The sequence below is a fragment of the Daldinia loculata genome, assembly GCF_022478755.1.
Source record: "Daldinia loculata strain CBS 113971 unplaced genomic scaffold F4817scaffold_16, whole genome shotgun sequence".
Taxonomy (NCBI): Eukaryota; Fungi; Ascomycota; class Sordariomycetes; order Xylariales; family Hypoxylaceae; genus Daldinia; species Daldinia loculata.
Window position 1 is genome coordinate 357,031 of NW_026054870.1, and position 18,162 is coordinate 375,192.

The 18,162-nt window shown below is 45.9% G+C and overlaps 3 protein-coding genes across 3 annotated transcripts; 2 read left to right on the forward strand and 1 right to left on the reverse strand.

Annotated features, from left to right (window-relative positions):
- Positions 1–2,115: 2,115 nt before the first annotated feature.
- Positions 2,116–3,703, reverse strand: F4817DRAFT_62163 (uncharacterized protein). Its single transcript, XM_049307693.1, has one exon. The coding sequence runs from the start codon at positions 3,469–3,471 to the stop codon at positions 2,206–2,208; it is 1,266 nt and encodes a 421-aa protein (XP_049160393.1). The 5' UTR covers positions 3,472–3,703; the 3' UTR covers positions 2,116–2,205.
- A 6,531-nt stretch (positions 3,704–10,234) lies between these two features.
- Positions 10,235–12,197, forward strand: F4817DRAFT_62250 (P-loop containing nucleoside triphosphate hydrolase protein). The gene is made up of 6 exons (XM_049307694.1): positions 10,235–10,492; positions 10,545–10,755; positions 10,814–10,866; positions 10,966–11,217; positions 11,276–11,598; positions 11,648–12,197. The coding sequence occupies exons 1-6, from the start codon at positions 10,435–10,437 to the stop codon at positions 11,972–11,974; spliced, it is 1,224 nt and encodes a 407-aa protein (XP_049160394.1). The 5' UTR covers positions 10,235–10,434; the 3' UTR covers positions 11,975–12,197.
- A 3,458-nt stretch (positions 12,198–15,655) lies between these two features.
- On the forward strand, positions 15,656–18,157 carry F4817DRAFT_333676 (Bromodomain-containing protein). Its single transcript, XM_049302782.1, has 3 exons — positions 15,656–16,153; positions 16,213–17,075; positions 17,149–18,157. The coding sequence occupies exons 1-3, from the start codon at positions 16,050–16,052 to the stop codon at positions 17,460–17,462; spliced, it is 1,281 nt and encodes a 426-aa protein (XP_049160395.1). The 5' UTR covers positions 15,656–16,049; the 3' UTR covers positions 17,463–18,157.
- Positions 18,158–18,162: the final 5 nt, after the last annotated feature.

An 18,162-nucleotide genomic window follows, 5' to 3' on the forward strand; every position in this document is an offset into this window, starting at 1 on the left:
TCACCAGCTTCATTTTCTCATCTCGCGGCCTTGTTTTTCGTTTATGGGTCGCCAACACAACAAAAACCCCCCCCCCCCCCCCCCCGCGCCCCCCCCCCCCCCCCCCCCCCCCTATCTCTCGCGCTCACGACATATGTACATACCTAGGTACATATATACTACCCAAGTAGTAAGAAACCGGTAAATAGGAAGGCAGACAAAAGGTAAGAAGAGGCTACGGCTACGCCAACTCTTCCGCTTACCCTACGAAAGAATAATTGCGTCCGCGCCCCGTCGTTTGTCATTGGAGCTTGCGCATCTACCGTTGGCAGGTTGCATAAGAGAGAGATGATGCCTCCTCCCACCGCTTCTTCAGCGCAACCCCAGGATTGGACCACAGCTTTTCGGGGACGTCCGGTAATAAAAATTTCTTTCCCCTTCTACAATACTGCTCGCAGGGCTGACGGTGACGCACTGCCGCTGTGCCTCCTGCCTCCTGCTTGTCATTCCCGGTGGTCCACTTGGTACTATGTAAAATCTTCTCTAGCCTCTGCAACTGTACTATATATCTCTACTTGTTACGAGAGAAAAAAGGTAAAAAGGTCTACCAAGATTTTATTTTTGTGGGGGGGCGCCTCTTCTCCCCTCATACGTTAAACCTATTAACTATTGTAATAGCTTCCTTCTTGCGTCTGTTTATTCGGCGGTGAGCATGAATATATTAATAATAACGCAAAGTAACTTGGAGAAGAGTGAAAATATTTTCTCTATTTTTTTCTTCTTCTGTCTGGTGTGTCAGTCATTATATGCGGGTGCCCTTTTTCATATCGAAAATATTACTACAGCATGTACATATGAGGCACACGTAGGTACACCTGAGAAATTTATATAATGCTCGTCCGCCTTGCCGTCTTATCGCTGTAATAAGCCGCGCCTCCAAAGGCGATCTGGAGAAGAGCCTTGGCAAAAGATTCCAGTAGCCCGCCCCGAGCCGAGACTCCCCTAGGCTATCACTCTCTCCCTTAATTTCCCCATGTCTTTAAGCCTGGTCCCCTTATTTGCTTCTGGTATGCGGGGTGTTCCAATGAGTGACTACAGGGGGGCTCTGCTGCGCGTAGTAATCTGCGATACGGGCGACGGTAGGCTTATTATTAGTCACTTGTGTCGGTATCTCTCGATAATTATAGGTGACTCCTACTTGTGTAACAAAAACATAGAAAATAACTTGCTTGGGTTGTATTAGTGGAGGGGAGACTTTGAAATCCTGGCCACTCTTTTAAAATCTTTTAGAACTTGTACATGTCGATACCCGCTCTCATTTGTCTCCTCGACCTGGGCTTGGGACACACCGGATTTGCTACTACGGGGTAATTTTTGGACCCGACAACTTGGGTATTTGTCACGATGATCAAACATATCATAGGTTTACGGAGTCCACAAAGTGGTGGGAGAACAATGTTTCTTGGGTGTTCAGAGGTCTTGACCGAATCTTATTTGTCTGTGCTTCATGTCATTTACCATTATCAACTACCAATATTGTGAGAACATGCTGCCTGTCTTTTTGTGACCAGATAACCGCCAAGCCTGTACCAAGATATTGGCCCGAGATTGAGTTGAAAAGCGCACACTCAGCAAATAGCTCCTTTGGACCCCTTTGAACGCTCGTAGTTGAGAAGAGAGGAAGTAGACAGATCGCCCGAGGTTTTTGATTGCCGATCCAGCTAAGCGCCGCAATGCTCCAAACACGCAACTCGCTGTGTTCGCCTAACCCATCGTCTATGAGGAACGAGAATCAACCCCGATATGCCAACGCTGTGAAACTGAGAGGAAATATGAGAAGTCAAGGAAAAAGAGACGTGGTTAATCTTTGTCGTTCCTTTTCCGTCGATTCTGCTCGATGAACGGAAACCTGAGAGTAGAGAAATTTGATTCCAAAACCAACTTATAACACGAGATCTAACCGCCGATGAGGGTCTCAATTCTAAAAGTTCGTGAATTCGCCTGAAAACACGGAAAGCCCAAATGTAAATCCGCCGTCCGTCCATTGTGAAACTGCTTGGATTACTACCGTAAAGGTAGTGTAATTAAACAAGCCGAATAGCAACCGCTACTCTCAAAATAAAAATATGTCGCCACTAGAACGCCACCTCTTGTCTATGTTAACCTCTATAATTAAAGTCGTTATTCATGTCGCAATGATAGTAACAGTATTTTGAATTGACAGGCCTACATCCGATCTAGCAGGTCACCACCTGCCAAACTGCCGCTTGCTGAACTTCGGCCGCTAGTATTATACCCATCGTTGGATAGGAGATCGTGAACTGCGACTTTTGGTACTTGAGGAACAGGAAGCTTTCTACTGCTATCGGGTCGGCTGATGATATCCGTTAGGGACAAGCCGCTGGGCCGAGAACCATTGCTAGTCGGTTGCGAGGTGGGTGGGTAAGTGGATCCTTCGAGATGCGGTTCCATCGGTGCTAACGCCGGTGTATGTCCCAAGGTCAAATTACGTAGCGTTGGTAGCTCAATACCAGCGTACGGCCGAAGGCGCGGCGAATGAGCCGGGGTTGCTAGTGGCGTATGATCCGGTGTGGGGGAGAGAGAATCATGGGAGAAAGTTGGCGATGACGGCGCGGTAGAATTCGGTGAGTTTGGTCTTGACCGCTTAGCATGCCGAAGAGCATGGTAATGGTCGTCGTGGTCATCGTGCGACTGAGACCTCGACATATGGTAGGCAGAGAGCGAAGGCAGATGGCTACGCGAACTGTGGAGACTATTAGAGTAGTAGGGGTGAGATCTCGCCGAGTGGTGATGAACACTCATATGTTCGCGCTCAATCTGGTTTGTGGCATTAGCTAATATGCCAATGTCCATGCTGTGGCCATGATGCGAGCCGTTGCCACTCATATTTCGGTTGTAGTGATGAAGAGGCCCCGGATGCGGAATGGTATATGCAGAGTAAGAGTGAGGCGGCGAGACGTTTGGGGAAACAATCGTAGAGTTAGGGGCTGACTTGATAGATCTTGGGTTGGAGGGGGGAGGCATCATAGAGTCCGGCGTTAATGCGTGACCTAATCCATGATGCGTAGCCTGTCCCGACTTGTTTCCTCTTCTCGAGTTAGGATTGTTATGTATTCTCGAGTGACGGGTGAGTTCGTCTGAGCGGGAGAACTTCTTGCTGCATCCAGGGTATTGGCATGCATGCGGCTTCTCACCAGTATGTGTCCTGATATGTCTAGTCTGGTGTTCCAGTCGGTGGAAAGCCTTATCACATAAAGGACACTTATACGGTCGTGGCAATTCGTTTGTGTTTTCGGCGGGTTGACCGCCGGGCAGAGGGCCGTTCGGTCGTATAACAGTAACGGTAGCCATATCAACGTCTCCGTCCGGATTCACTTTATGTCCAACAGTCGAGTTACTGTCGTTGGTTATGGTGGTAGACTCAGGGTTCAGCAGGTTGGAAAAATCCACCGCTGACTGTGAGCGTTGCATGTGATCGCCAGCCAAGTGGGCACTGGCTCTTCCTTGCTATAACAGGTTCTCAAGGAAGTACGGCGTATATACTGACAAGCTGGACGTCGTAATAGCCAGCTTGACACAAATTCTTGATATATTCAAGTCTTCTCTTTTTCTTCTTCTCTCTTCTTCCTTGATGCCTCCTTTGAAAATTATTAAGTCGTCAGTCTTTGTTGGTGGTAGTGGTGTAGGTTGTTGTTGTGGTGGTGGTTGTTGTTGTTGTTGTGGTATTTCGAGGACGTACAACAGCAAGGTTGATAACGGCCTTTTTTAGTCGAAGAAAGCCGGGTGTAGGTTGTAGGTTGCAGGTTGCAGGTGTGGTACTGGTGCGGTAGAATTTCGAAGGGAAGGCCGTTTTGGGGGAATGGGGGCACTGGTATGATTTTAAATGAACTACGAGAGCGGGCGGGTCGGAAAAGTTGCAAGGTGCCAAAACGTGCTACACTGGGGCGGTGGGTGAGTGGGTGAGTGGGCGAGTCGAGTAAAAATGCGAGTACCGGTAGGGTACTGTAATCCGTACTGTACAGTGTAATTGTTGGAACTGTAGGTACCTATAGAGGTACATATAGACTTGTAACAATTTCACCCATTTCACCCATTTCACCCCTCCGGGGCCCTGCCTTACAGAATCTCCCTTAGTGTGGGGGGAGCCAGTAGACGGACGAATATGGCCTGGGGGAGTTGGAACCCTGAAAGCTCCATTCTGAAGGAGGCGCACATGTATTATGTGATTGGTCAGTTTTCAGGCTACCTGTTGGTTAGTCGGTTGGGCAGTGGGCAGTGGGCAAGTCCTGAAGAGGGGCCCCCCCCTGGAGTGTGTACATCGCACGTTACTTCGCCATAGTTGCGCACGATACGACAATACGTACCTAGGTACCCTATATAGCATAGTACGTATTTGTATTTTGAGGTAATTGGGGAAGGGGGAGGAGAAACGTGGAGGCCGCTGAACCTACTGGAAAGATTTGCACAAGGGGGTACATAGTAAAAAGAGAATAAGTCAAATCATCATCAATGTGCTACCTCCTGGCTGGCTGGCTGGCTGGCTGAGGTACTTACCTGTTATGCATCAGTATTATCGGTATTGAAATTGTTGTTGTTATTTCTACCTACTCTACCTAGTAGCTGGGTGGTCTGGACCAAGCCTCAAATACTCTAATCTTAGGCTATCTTCTTTCGCGAGATGTCCTCCCACCTGTCGTCTATGTCGTCTATGCATATGTCGTCTATGCAGTGTATGCAGCCAGTGTATGCATCTTTCATAGGACGGGGTGTATGCAAAGATAGAGATGGTGTGTGAGATTATTCCGCGTGTCAAGGTCAGAGGATTTCTGTGAACGTGTGGACGTGTGGACATGTGGTTAGGAGTTCCGTCACTTAGAGCCCCCCGGCTCTTAAGGGCGTGGAAAAGCAGTTACTATGTAGAAAAAAAAAAAAAAAAAAAGGAGCCCAGACAACCCAGACAAACCCACAGAGACGACGTAAGTAACAGGGGGTAGGTCTAGCAAACGTAACAAAAGGACAATCAAGCCACGAATAGCCCTTAATGAACATTGAACACAACACATGGTCTTCCCTCACTTCTATCCTCCTATCTTCATCCTAACTAGGTACCTACTATGGCATAATCCGCAGTCCACCTCCAACGGCATCTTCCATATCTGATTGTATTATCTAGATTCCTCTTTTCCACCTTCTTTTACTATTATGTCTGGTATAATTCTTTTCGTCCCGTTCATCTTATCACTAACTGCTACTAATAAGAAGACTTAAGGCTTGTTGAGAGGAAAAGTAACCGGTGTGCATTATTTGGATTACTTAATAAGCGCATATGCCGCAAGCCAATCCCACCTGAATGGATCAGGAGCCCATCGTACCAAGCTCGTACTATTCATTCTCATCTTACTAGCCTCAATGTAAGTCATCCACCTGGATGGCCTGGGTAGTGGCATAGTACGACCGAGATGTGTGGGGATAAAAGGCAAGGCGGCTGGCTGTACGGCAACGACTAGCTGCTTTTGATGATTCTCTCGCGTCCCGAAAACCGCCTCGGTTTCTTTTTTTTATCGAGGCGAGGGAAAGGGAGGGAAAAAGATAAAACGAACAAGTAACTAGACTAACAAAGGATCTTCGTTAATAAAAATAAGTAAATAATTAACTTATTTTTGTCTTTCTACCTGTCATCTAAGTGGGAGCTGACTACAATGACACCTTCTCCGGAGACTACGAGAAGAAGGAGAAAAAATTATTGCAAAGGCCCGCGATAAAAAGATATGGAGAACGTGGGGCCGAGCTCGGCCGCATTCGACGGGTTGTGCTTCTTAGTGCGTGATAGATAAGGGCTATCTTGCCATCGTCGACTCGGCAATACTTGAGAAGTTTAGTACAGATGGACTCCGATGAGTGGATCAAGAAGCGCACTAGAATTCTTAACGGAACGCAAGATGCTGGCTGACATAAGAAGACGTGCAGACATGACACCTGGACAACTTGTAGATGACCAAGAAAAAAAAACAAAACAAGCCCAGCCCCTGAGCCCTGAGCGCAAGTAAGCCAACAAACTCGTACAGGCTCGATTACGAGAGCACGGCGTAGCTTTCTTAATATATTCGCACGAAACAGAGGCTCCCAAGATAGCAGATAGGCGACTCGGGGTTTGATCTTCGCCATCTTTCTCTCTTCTGAGTTCCTGACTCGTCCTAAATCTGGGGTTAGGGGTTAGGAAAGTCACCATGCATTGGACAACTAGACCTACCGTACCCCAGAGCTTCTCCCCACAAGCTATCTATCTACCCTAGTAAGATCTGTATACACGTATTGTAAGACATTCATGCCAAGTGCAACTTGTATGATAGATAGCGTGTAGTCCAAGTTTCGCCTTGTTCCAGATACTACTTTTTTTCTTCCTGGGGTTAGCCTTGCTTCTTATCAGGTACGCTGCCATCTCACAAGGCCAACATTCCACTAAAATTCAATAAGTAGTAGGTATAGTTTGGACTATCGAATACGTAGGCCGGGACCTGTTACCTATCACCAGATCCACGGTTTGCACATGCTCCCTTGAAAGTGGCTGATAAGGTCTTACACGTGCTGACGACAACTAACATGAACGTGATCGCACAGCTAATAATCCCCAAGTCTCGGTAAAACTGGCGTGGAAGAAAGATGTCGATGAAGGAAGCAGGTTTTCTTCTAACTTCTGCGGCATCCCTCGGTAAGGAGCAGAATATTGATGTAATTGATGTAATTGATGTAATTGATGTTTGAATCCCGGTACCAGTTTACCGAAAGCCCAGTCTGTGCCAAGCTTTTCTGAGAACGTGGGGGGCCGTATGAATAAAATAGAAGGCAGAATGGATGTGTGCTATGCGTCGTGGAATACGTCCGAAAGTACAAGATAGAACATAACAAGATAGAATATAGTTCATCAGTTGGTCGCCTTACGCGTATATTAATGTCGAAAGATTCATTACCGTCCTTTGCTCAAGAGCGGATTCGCGTCTAATTGTCACCCGACATGTCATTTTTCTCTAATGACAGACCAATCGCTACGTCTTCTTTCAGCCCACCCAAGATTATTACACGAAGACGGGCAAATGCTCGTGAAGCTTTTTGTTATTCTCATGTGGTCCTGACAATCCATCAAGTTTGTATGCGGCTATACGTAATAATGTGTAGGTAGGTACCTAGACATATAAGTAAGTCCGGGGAAAGGCGGGAGTAGCCTCGAGGACAAACCCACTTTATCCTGGGGAATATACAGTAGTTTTAACTTCCAATAAGTAATTTGATGACTGTGGCTTTGATTGCGGATTCTAGGGGACTTCAGATTGACTTCGTGAACACGAGGAGTTACGTATGAGACAAACTATTAAAGGTGCTAAAATGAGCAACTCACATGCGCGCAAACCATCAAGATACGCAAGATACGCAAGATACGCACAGTATAAATACTTTATTCGCTACACAGGCATGTTTCCCCACAAAGATAATACTTAAACTTTCCACTGATCCGGGGTCGTAGATCCACAGATAAACTAAGTTTATACTTCATTAGGCTTAAGGCTTTAGGGCCTAGACAATGTTCTCATTTCCCAGACAGGCATACCGAAGAGCACCTCTTTGTCCATCTTAATTGCGCAAACGAGCCTTATTATTGCCAAGTTAATTTGAAATCTGGAATAGATATTACGATTATAACTAACATGTTTATTATATAGGAGATGACTAAAAGTTAGCAAACAGTTATACACACAGACGTCATATCATATTTATGCTGCAAGGAGTAGGCAAGAAGATCAGTTCCTTAAATGTTTAATGCAGGGACCCGTTCGAAGGAATTCTAGCAATCAAATAACATGGCTCTATATACCAACATTCCCACAGGTATAGTAGGTAGCTCATATGATAAATACAGTAATACTAGATACCTACCTATGTAACCATGCGATGCATAACAATGGATGCCATGATCAACTACTACCTATGTACGCACGGCTTATCCAGGCATAAGATGGAATTAGAAAATATCTCCCTGGAGCCTGCTTCGTAAGTGATAACAGAGGTCGCTACCTTTCTCATAGAAGACTCATTTACGCATACGTAATATAGAAAGGCGGAGGGCGGCGCTTCTCCGCAACAGCTCTCTCTGCAGCTCAATTCCCGTTACATATTCCGGAGTACATTCTAGAATAAAAATAAAGTGAATGGTAGCAAACGCACATGGGGTCCCGCGATGTCTTGGCAAGGCAAGATTAATCAACCGCCGAACGAGTTTCCTGTCAATCGGGCCACCCTCTGATGTTTGAGTCGGCCCTTAGCTATATCGTGCGGCGGAGAGAGGCTCGTCCTCGTCCTCGTCCTCGTCCTCGACCTTGTTGAATATGTATTACCGGTCAACATATATACATACATACGCGTGATGCTTACGTAGTAGCCGAGAACACCGACATAGAGTCGTCTCGTCCTGAAAGTCTTATCAACGAGCTAGCTAGGATTCCCAATCCTCAGAGCAATAATACGACCTTGCTTAACAATGGATGATATTTACCCCACCACAATACCTCAGCTCATCGATCAGATAATACATAGGTAACTGGACGCTAGCGGAAGCATTTCAAAAGGTCGCTTGTGCCAAACCAGATTTGCGGAATTCTTACAACCCGTATGGGGCGGCAGTGGTATCATGAGGCTTGTGCGGCCTTTTTGGTGGGGGTTTCACCTCCTTAGATCCATCTTTTCTTGATCGTGGACTAGGATTGCCCGCGGGTAAATCGTTCCCCGGTTTTTCCTTCTGCTCTCGGTCGCTCCGAGCTGGTCCGATGTACGCTATGGCATGCTCCGCTCGCCATTAAGCCGAGATGAGCCCCTTGACTCGTGTATTCGAATACATCATGAAGTCAAGTGTATATCCCCTGAATTCGTTTACGACAGCATACGCTATGGATTATTCGGATATTACCTGTAGCTTTACGTGGCTTTCTGAGAGTAAAAGGTGCGATCGTGTACGGGGTGACCATATCGTCTCGCTTCGAGAGGCATTTATTCGCCTTATCATACCGGCTCAGGAGAGATAGGAGAGATAGGAGTGCCGTTCCATGTTTCCGAAGTAAGCTGACTTCCTGGGAGCCCCGGACTGTGGCGTTCAACAGGCCCAGACCCCAGGAACTGGTCCGAGTTGAAACTTTTCCCCGACACGACACGTACCTGCATCAATCCCCTGCCTGCGATCTGGAGATAGCCTTGATAGCGTAACCATGGAGGTTAGGTACGCGAACCAATAGAGATCTGTTGTGAGCTCTCCGCATTGAGGATCGACTAGCTTCATCAATGCGAAAAGAAAGAAAGTCTCCTAGTCGGGACCGGTTTAGGTTATCTCTTTTTGTTTTCAGTGTCTACCTAGGTTTACTTGACTTCTTTATCCGGTTGTGCGAAGTAAGTAAGACTGAGATGAACCACATATGTCGTCTCAGCTTCCTTTAGATGGTGATAGGTTTATGCTTTCCTTACCCGCTGACCAAGGGGTAGTTATTGTTGTGACTCGGATTGTTCCACGATTGTAGTAAATCGTACAAGAGCACTATTTGAAGTAGCCACGGTAGCTAAATCTCTCAAGTTGTTAGCAAATGGCTCTTCGTGGGGGCAATTAATTAACAACTGTAGCCTAGGATCCGTTCAGGATTGGGCTAGAACTACCTAGGTAGGTATGGCATAAGATGCGCTAGGAATGCCTCATTGCCGATACGGTTAAGAGAGGAGCCTCAAGCCTCAAGCATCAACTAGTTCGATATGTAGGACCGATACAAGTTAGCCAGATATGCTATTGGGTTGAGTTGGATAATTTCCGTGAGGTTTATATCCGTTTGTAAAATAGAACCCCCTCTTCATCAATTAGCTTGGTATTAAGCTTGTTAGCTTCGAACTAACCAACATTATTACCGTCATGTGGCTGATCGACGCTGCTGGGAGAATCAGGTTTCCTTGATCAAAATGTGATTGATGCATGGCGAATCTGACTAAGTAATACAACGGCAAGGACGATCGGGACACTAGGTACGTGTCTCATGAATTATAATTTGGTAAGAGTATCGGAATACATGGGCACATTTAATGAAGTAGGTACGAAGTACGTAGGTACAATCAGTAATTGATGGACCCCACGTCACGTGCACCAATGCCGACAGTTGCTTCAGGGACATTAAAAGATGATCAGCGGTTGATCTGCAGGCTGCGGCTGTTCGTCACAGTGAGGCTCAAACCCTGCTGAGATTTGGGAACTCAACCCCAATCTCCAATCTCCAATCTCCAACCCCAGCAACAAACTTCTTACCGCCTGATACTTGAAAAAGGTAAAGGATATGACTTGCGTAATTTAATTTATTCTATGCAGCGACCCATTAATTAATTAACCCCTTCTTTCGCTTACCCCCAGATTCTAAAATGGACTATCCGTCCATCCACGGCCAAGATATATCTAGTTTCGATCTAACTTCGACTCGTAAGAATAGCATCCCATCATATATCTTTAGACTGGTGCTAACCAGACATAGATCGCTTGCCAACTATTTCTGCGGCCCAGGCGCTTGAGGATCTAGGGACTGATCCCCAACGATTTTTACCGACAAATATTGAGGCTCTCGACCAAGTCCTCAATGATGTCATTGGTGAGAGTAGCAGCACCTTACCTCGTCCTGGTGGCCTGCAGAAAGGCCAAGTCATAGAGATATGGGGTCCCCCAGGATCTGGAAAGACTTCCCTCGGGTATAGACGCTCCCAAAATGATATAACTGTTGTTGCATCTTCTGAACGTCAGATATAGAACCCAGCTCGCTGCAAATGTCTTACGACAGGGTGAGAAGGTTGTTTGGGTAGGTTCGTGTTGCTTTGCCCATATTCATCCAGCCGTCTATTATATTTCCATAGTCGTTTAATATGGTTTATGTGTTACCGAGTCATTAATTCATCTCACAGATGGGTTCCATCCGGTATCTTCCCGTAGGCTTCATGATATGATCACTTCTGTTTCGACATCATTAACAGCGGATCAATTGGATAATTTCGTCCATTTCCAAGCACCGACCCTGGCGCATCTTATCGGTCTCATATGCAAACCTACAGCAAATGCGATTCCTAACAATACATCCCTCGTCGTAATCGATACCCTGTCAAGCCTGGTGAACTACGCTTTCCCTAAAAACTCCGAGACCCGACAGGCTCAAAAAGGTAATGCTACGCAATAATCACAACCTTATCTCGGGATGCTTGCTCACATAATGTACAGGGCCAGGACCTTCGGCTAGAAGGTTGCAGGTCCTTCAGTTCTTGATTTCGACGCTTCAGAAACTTTCCGCCACGAGGGATATTTGCATCGTAATTTTGTCCCAGTGCGCTACTCGAATGCAGTTTGAGCATGGCGCTACTCTCATCCCCGCTATTAATGCTGGCACTTGGGAGCAGGGAATTGCTACTCGGCTAGTTCTATTTAGGGACTGGATAATGGAGAACAACACGGTCCACGACGTCCACTTTGTTGGCATTCAGAAATTGAATGGTAAGATGACCCCGGGGGGCCTCAGTCAGGTTTTTGCCTTTCATGTCCAGAGCGTAAGTCAACTCGTGCCCCGCAACTAGCTTGAAATATTGACCCGCTTAGGACGGTCTTGTTGGTATGGGCCTGGATAAGAGCCAAGCATCCTTGCCTCTGTCCCCAACTTCGCGACATAAGCGAAAATTAGGTCAAACCGATTTCGAGGTTGCAGATAGCGAAGGTGAAGACTATGGCTGGGAAGACGACGATGAATTAGAAATGCCAAGCATGCCCCCTCAATGGCAGGGAAGTGAGGACATTCTTCTTGGACAGGCAGAAGACGATGATGGCCAGACTGAAGACGGATCAGAACACCAACCCGGACATTTAGAAGAGACTACGCTCCGTTTGGGTTCGGATCTTGCCGGGGATGAGGGGAACGGCTGCAGCTAATATCCATATTTATGGGTCCTTAATGGCCTGAGTCTGATCTGTTATGAATGTGAAGCATACTATGTAAGTGTGAGCCAGGAACGTTCATGATAAATCCCCCTCAAAAACCATGGGTAACCTCAGCATGCCCCTTTGAGAACTCCACTGCGGCTCAACACCAAAAAGAATTCACCATGAAACGTCGGCCAAATGTCGGCTCCTTATGCTCTAGCCTCAACGGTCGGCCACCGCCACTCCACACCTCGGTCTTTCACGGCCCAATTCCATCCTGTCGGCCATTCTCATTGATCTCGGAGCTGCCGGACTACCCTTATCGGAAAGAAGTAGAAAAATTGTACAAACTGATACCATGGTAAATTTTTCACATGCTAACGTTACCTTCTCATGGTGGGACGTGGAACTGACCAAATGGTACATACTTACGAGTTACATGATATCTAGCACCAATGGAGGAAATTTTATTGATAGGAACACACCTATCAGTGCCAGTATCAAACTGCTTCAACACCATATATAATATCCAACTAATCATATTTACCATCTTTATTCGATTCATTATTCTTTTATGGATGGCATCAAAGATGAAACGATCATGGAGCCATGTCCATTACACGAAGTGTGGGCAGCATTCCAATTCATCAGGGTCCTGCTGTAGCTGATTTTTTAGCCGGTCGCGGCACTAGACTGCAGTAGAGAGGCCAAAGACCGTTACATTGCACTATCGCAACTAAATCTAGTGATCCTACCAACGGGGCCCAATAGAATAACCGCCACGATCCGCTATGAAAAGAAGTATTGACAATTTGGACTATGCTTCTAACTCTTAGGCTTGCTTTTTTTCCAGCCGTTATATTAAACGCTACTATATACCAACTGTCTCAATATCACTCCCAGATTCCTGGCTTTATACCCGTGAGAGGGTAGGCATGTAACCGTAACCCGTTCGATCGATGGTTTCATTGACCTAAGAGATACCAGTGTGAACGAGTACTCAGCCGCAAAGGTCTACTGCCAATCTGCATTCGCGAAGGTAGCTAGCGAGTACGATAAACTCGTGTCTTGATAGATGGGCAGGTTGCTGTAGAGCCTAAGCCGATCGAGGTGGTATGATACATACCATTGAATTTCGCGAAATGTACTTAGCAAACGATCACATCGGAGTAATAAGGTGAAAGCTATATTCCCTGCTATACGGATCGACTCTACCGAACACTTGCGACCTAGTATTCTCACTTTCGGCAAGGCTTATGGATTGTTCGAGGGGCCTTGGCTAGATTATCAGATTTCAGATGTTGGGGTCGAGTGCGGAGAAAGGACCACTGGATATGCATGCCGCGGTGCCCTCCATCAGCGAACCTGGTTCCATGAGAATAACTTGCAGCGGGAATGCAACCGGATATGCATCGCCTGCAGCCGGCCTGACTTTAGACTCACCGGTGTGAGAGTTCGGGAGGACCTTCCACAATCCCTCGGAATATTGTGCCGTTACTCCAAGGTATTCAGTTCTCAGCTATGCCACAGTAAAAGGCAATCATCACGCACTTCGAAAAGAATGGCATTCATCATGATGAGAGCTGTAGGAGTCTAACCTGTTACCGCATCTACATCTTAGCAGCAGACTTCGATACCATACCCGCCCATAATTAGCTCGCAAAGCTCAACTCTGGTTAGAAACTTTTGTGTGCCTGAGATGCGGTAAATATAATGACCAGCATGATATAGCCTCATTTATGAGAGGTTCATAGGTAGGAAACTCATCATTGTTGAGCATAAGCTAACATATCAAGATTACATTGGAGTGAACCCTCCTTGCAGGAGATGGGCAAAGAGTCGAGTCTTGATGTACATATCCTAATGAGTTGATTCGATTGTGATACGATTCAGGACATTACCGCGTCCTCTTTGTTTAAGCGGCGTAGTAAGCCTCCGAGATGAGTAGGTGTAGCTTCATTTAAGCTTGTTTGGGAGAGTTATCTTCCAGGTACATACATAATATGTAAGGTCCGGCAAATATGCGGCCTATAAGCGCCTGAATGAGAACGACTGTATACTGTGCAACTACCGCTACGGCGGTTACATTCGCTCGAGCGGACGGGACGCACCCACAGCATCTTGCTTCTTTTAACTTGCGATGTTTCGCAAACATATAAAGAACAAAATGATAGCTCACTCGTACGTCCACACCAACAGCTGATCCAGTTCGGTAGCGCTTGTTCCACAGCAACCCGACAAATACAATCGCATGATCTGAACCAATCCCGGAGGGTGAAGAATAAGGGAATACGCAAGGGGCGGGACCTCTTGGAGAATCTCATGGGTTTGTTTATCGAGGCGCGTGGGATTAGGCAGGTCTTTACATGCGAACAGAGAGTGACTGGGAAGCATGTTGTCATGGATCGAAATGCGGCCGCTCGTTGGTCAATGGATAACCGATAGCCCGTGAACTTCATACAGATTCGAGTGGGAACCCATGGGTGAACGGATGCACGTTCCAGCTGTGTTTTCCTTGTCGGGCCACAAGAGCTCTTGACACGATTCACAATTCCCTAGTACTTTTAGGGAGCGTTGAAAGGAGACAATGATATCACTATGAATATATGAGAAGCTCTAGAGGCTGAATGTAAGCTAGATATTAACTACTATAATTCATTCACTAGGAAGTATGTATTTACCAAGTTAATGTTATATGGCCCAAGCTTGAGTCCCAGATTCTTACTAATATTAGTGAATGCTTTGTGCAACATGCATACCTATCTAAGTAGTAAATAGTTGAAGGAAGTTAAACGCTGGAAACTCTTACAGCATAAGTTGCTGACATAGTTGTTAGTTACTTACATGCTTAGATTATAATAAGCAAGGTAGCCTTTTAAGTTGGTTAAGCTGAATGAATACCATGTGGTCAATCATTCTCTTTTAAGACATGAATTATAACGTTGTCAACTTCATAGCATATTTGCTACACTCACAACACTGGGCTATGGTAAAAGAGACAATTGAACATAATGAATAATTAACTAGTTAGAATGAACTATACAGGCTTGAGTCAATTGTCAAGTACATGTAGGTAGGTACAATATATGTATACTTCAATATCTGAAGACGCGTCAATGACAATTCAATGCTTAGTACGAAGTACGACAATAAAGTTAAGATTATCCGGTGTAACTATAATTGAAGTGTAGTAATATGTGTGTGAATTGGTAGATAACCGCTGTATGCGCAGTAGCAATAACATATATGGAACTGTGCAGCATATGGTTACATAAGCTCAGGTACTACATACATAGGTATATTAGAGCTTAAGGTTGCTGTGGCTGGGGTGGAGGCTCATTTGTACGTACCCGCACCTGGTGTCACCCCTGACACTGACTTGGAGTTTCCCATTTGCATTTTTCTTGACGGCAGCTGCGAATCTAACATCGCGCTGGAACTCATCATCAACAAGACCTACTCAGTCAATCCGTCTCCACCTTCCATTTCAACAATGCTATGGAGAATTGAATGTATGCACTCTTTAAACCATCTTACTTTCGCCAAAGTTTCTTGAAAACTCTTGGAACTTTGCTGTATCTACAGTGAAGAAGTCGCGACCAAATCGCGATAGCTGTGGCGTAAAGTTTTAGCGCTTGAGTGAAGCTGTGGCTTGGCACTTTGTCTGCTCCAGGTCTGATGAATCTCATGAAGTGAATATTAAAAGTCCGAGTGAGTAGGAAATAGATAATCAATAGGTCTATGGATATTCGGATTTTCAACTGACTCACTATTCTAGGTACGTTCCTTCTGCAATTGTCATTTTGCATCTTATTAAAGAACCCCGCGTCGCACCTTCAATCCGAACTTGAACTTGAACTTGAACTTGACGAATTAATTATTCCCAACCGAACTGTTGCATCAGTCTTGAAACTTCATTCCTCATTAAAGCTTTTTATTGTCTTACATTTTACATTTTACATCTTACATATTGCATCTTTCTGGCGTCTCTCCCTCACCAACATAAACCATCACCTCTGGGGAACTTGTCCGATCATTAAAACTATTTCCCATCTGACCTCTGGTTAACATAGGGGGTGAAATCATGGCGTCGGAACCTGAAGCAATGGCAGAGGTTGTAAGTGGGGGAGTGGACGCTGTGGTAGATGCCGCAGTAAATGTTGTCGTTCCTACCAAATTCTCTTGGTTGTAAGTCAATGCTCTTGTCCGATATATTTATCATTATTACTCACCTCTGTATCATCAAGGCAACCCCATGTCATCTTCGTTGTCATCCTCGTTGGTGAAGATGAGATCCCCTTTGGCATCCAGAAGGACTTCCTCTGCGCCAAGTCCTCCCACTATCGAATCCAGTTTGCCAACAAACAGGGGGAAGACGCCGGGCTTGAGCATATTGTCAAGCTTCCCCAAGCCACCCCTGAAATCTTTGGCTTTGTCCAGAACTTCTTATATACCGGAAGCCTCTTTCCCGACGCCGATTCTCTCCCTGGCTATGAAATTCTGATTGCCGCTTGGAAGCTGGGAAACGAGCTAGGTATTGAAGGTCTCTGCGACGAGGCCCTCGAAGCTATGGCTGAATGCAGACGTGTCACACAGCATATTCCCGCTACGCCTCTCCTTGTTCAGGCGTGGAAAGACGCTCCAGAGGGCTCCTCTATCCGCACGCTCCTTCTGAACTGGGCTGCAGAGTACATAAGATCCTCAGAGTCCAGACAAGAATTCACGAAGTCTTTGCCTCAAGAGGTACTCAGTGAGCTTGTAATAGCAATGAGCCATCTGAACTCTTCGCCAGTCATACAGGTTAATCCTGTCCTATCCCCTGCCAGCCAGGCCCAGAGGAAGAATGTCCACTATCTAGACCCAGAAGATAGTGAAGACGATGTATACACCAAGCCACAGAAGCATCGTCACTCGGATGTGGCCTCGAATAGGCTAACTTCTGGTGAAAGAAAGGTCGGGGCTAAGAAACCCGCCTCAAGAGCATCACTTCCTACGCCTAAGCCTATCAAGTTTAAGCGATCTAGCTTAAATGCCGACCTTTCGCAATACTCAACGGAAGATAAGCTATGGTTCTGCGAGCGACTCTTGGGTAAGATGTTATCTGGACCTGGTAAGTTACCTACCTTATAAATCACTCATATCTGCCATTAGTCATTTCATACTAATACATACATAATCAATAGGTTTCTGGACTCGTCTGGTCGGTCCTTTCCGCGAACCTGTCCGCCCTGTCGAAGATGGCGTACCGGATTACCTGACAAAGATTAAGATGCCTATGGATCTCAGCACGATCAAAAGCAAGATGGATCGAAGAGAGTACCACGACGAGCAGCAGTTCTCGGCCGACATCCGCCAGATCTTCACCAACTGCTACGCATACCACGAACGAGGCTCCCCAATGTGGGCCAACTGTGAGAAGTTTGAGAAGACGTTCGAGGAGAAGTTTGCAGATATGCCTAAGGAGATTGCGAAGATGCTGGGTGATAAAGCTTCTTAGTGCGCCCACCACCTGGTGGTGAGTTTCTTTTTTAGTTACGCGGTGATTTGGCTATTGCCTAGATACACTCGTACGATTTGACCATTACGCATGGACGGACCAGTTTACTTGGATGGACGGGTTTGGAGTCTATGCAGAAAGGTTATATTATTATAGGATAATTAGCACATGTTCGTGCAACCAGGCGTGAGATGAAACACCCTGAATCCTGGATCGTTCAGTCGATCTCTTAATGGCCTGTTATAGAGGCATTGCGACGCATGTGCATTTGCAGGCTAGATGCGGTCTTAGCACTAGCACTTTTGTCTTTTAAAGGGTTGTTGTTTTCATTTGCCCGGCGTCTCTGCGAGGAAGAGAGAGAACCACACTTGCCCCCTTCGTTTCAGGGATAGCACGGCAATAGGTTTAGGGATTCTTGATATCGGACTGATTTCTTGCGAAATGGATTTGATTTGATTTCTTTAAGATGTAGGCTATTTTCGCCTGTGCTTGTGCTTGTCTTGTGAATGCTTGAGTGTATAACGCATGATTGTTAATCATCTAGGTTAAGCTATTCCTAACTAACACTATACATATATCTAAGTTATAACTCTTAATGAGGGGTATTGGGAGAGGCGGAACTTAAGTACCTGGGTAGTCTTGGTTAAACTAGTAAGCCCTAACATGTAGGTATGAATGAGAATGCTCAAAACTAGAAGAC

What these genes read in the sequence shown, in the direction of transcription:
- F4817DRAFT_62163 (XM_049307693.1), bottom strand. Translation starts at nt 3,471, where the DNA reads ATGCAACGCTCACAGTCAGCGGTGGATTTTTCCAACCTGCTGAACCCT.
- F4817DRAFT_62250 (XM_049307694.1), top strand. Translation starts at nt 10,435, where the DNA reads ATGGACTATCCGTCCATCCACGGCCAAGATATATCTAGTTTCGATCTA. An exon ending in TCTGGAAAGACTTCCCTCGG is followed by an intron (nt 10,756 to 10,813) that starts GTATAGACGCTC and finishes CGTCAGATATAG; the next exon opens with AACCCAGCTCGCTGCAAATG. An exon ending in TGAGAAGGTTGTTTGGGTAG is followed by an intron (nt 10,867 to 10,965) that starts GTTCGTGTTGCT and finishes TTCATCTCACAG; the next exon opens with ATGGGTTCCATCCGGTATCT.
- F4817DRAFT_333676 (XM_049302782.1), top strand. Translation starts at nt 16,050, where the DNA reads ATGGCGTCGGAACCTGAAGCAATGGCAGAGGTTGTAAGTGGGGGAGTG. An exon ending in CCTACCAAATTCTCTTGGTT is followed by an intron (nt 16,154 to 16,212) that starts GTAAGTCAATGC and finishes TGTATCATCAAG; the next exon opens with GCAACCCCATGTCATCTTCG. An exon ending in TAAGATGTTATCTGGACCTG is followed by an intron (nt 17,076 to 17,148) that starts GTAAGTTACCTA and finishes CATAATCAATAG; the next exon opens with GTTTCTGGACTCGTCTGGTC.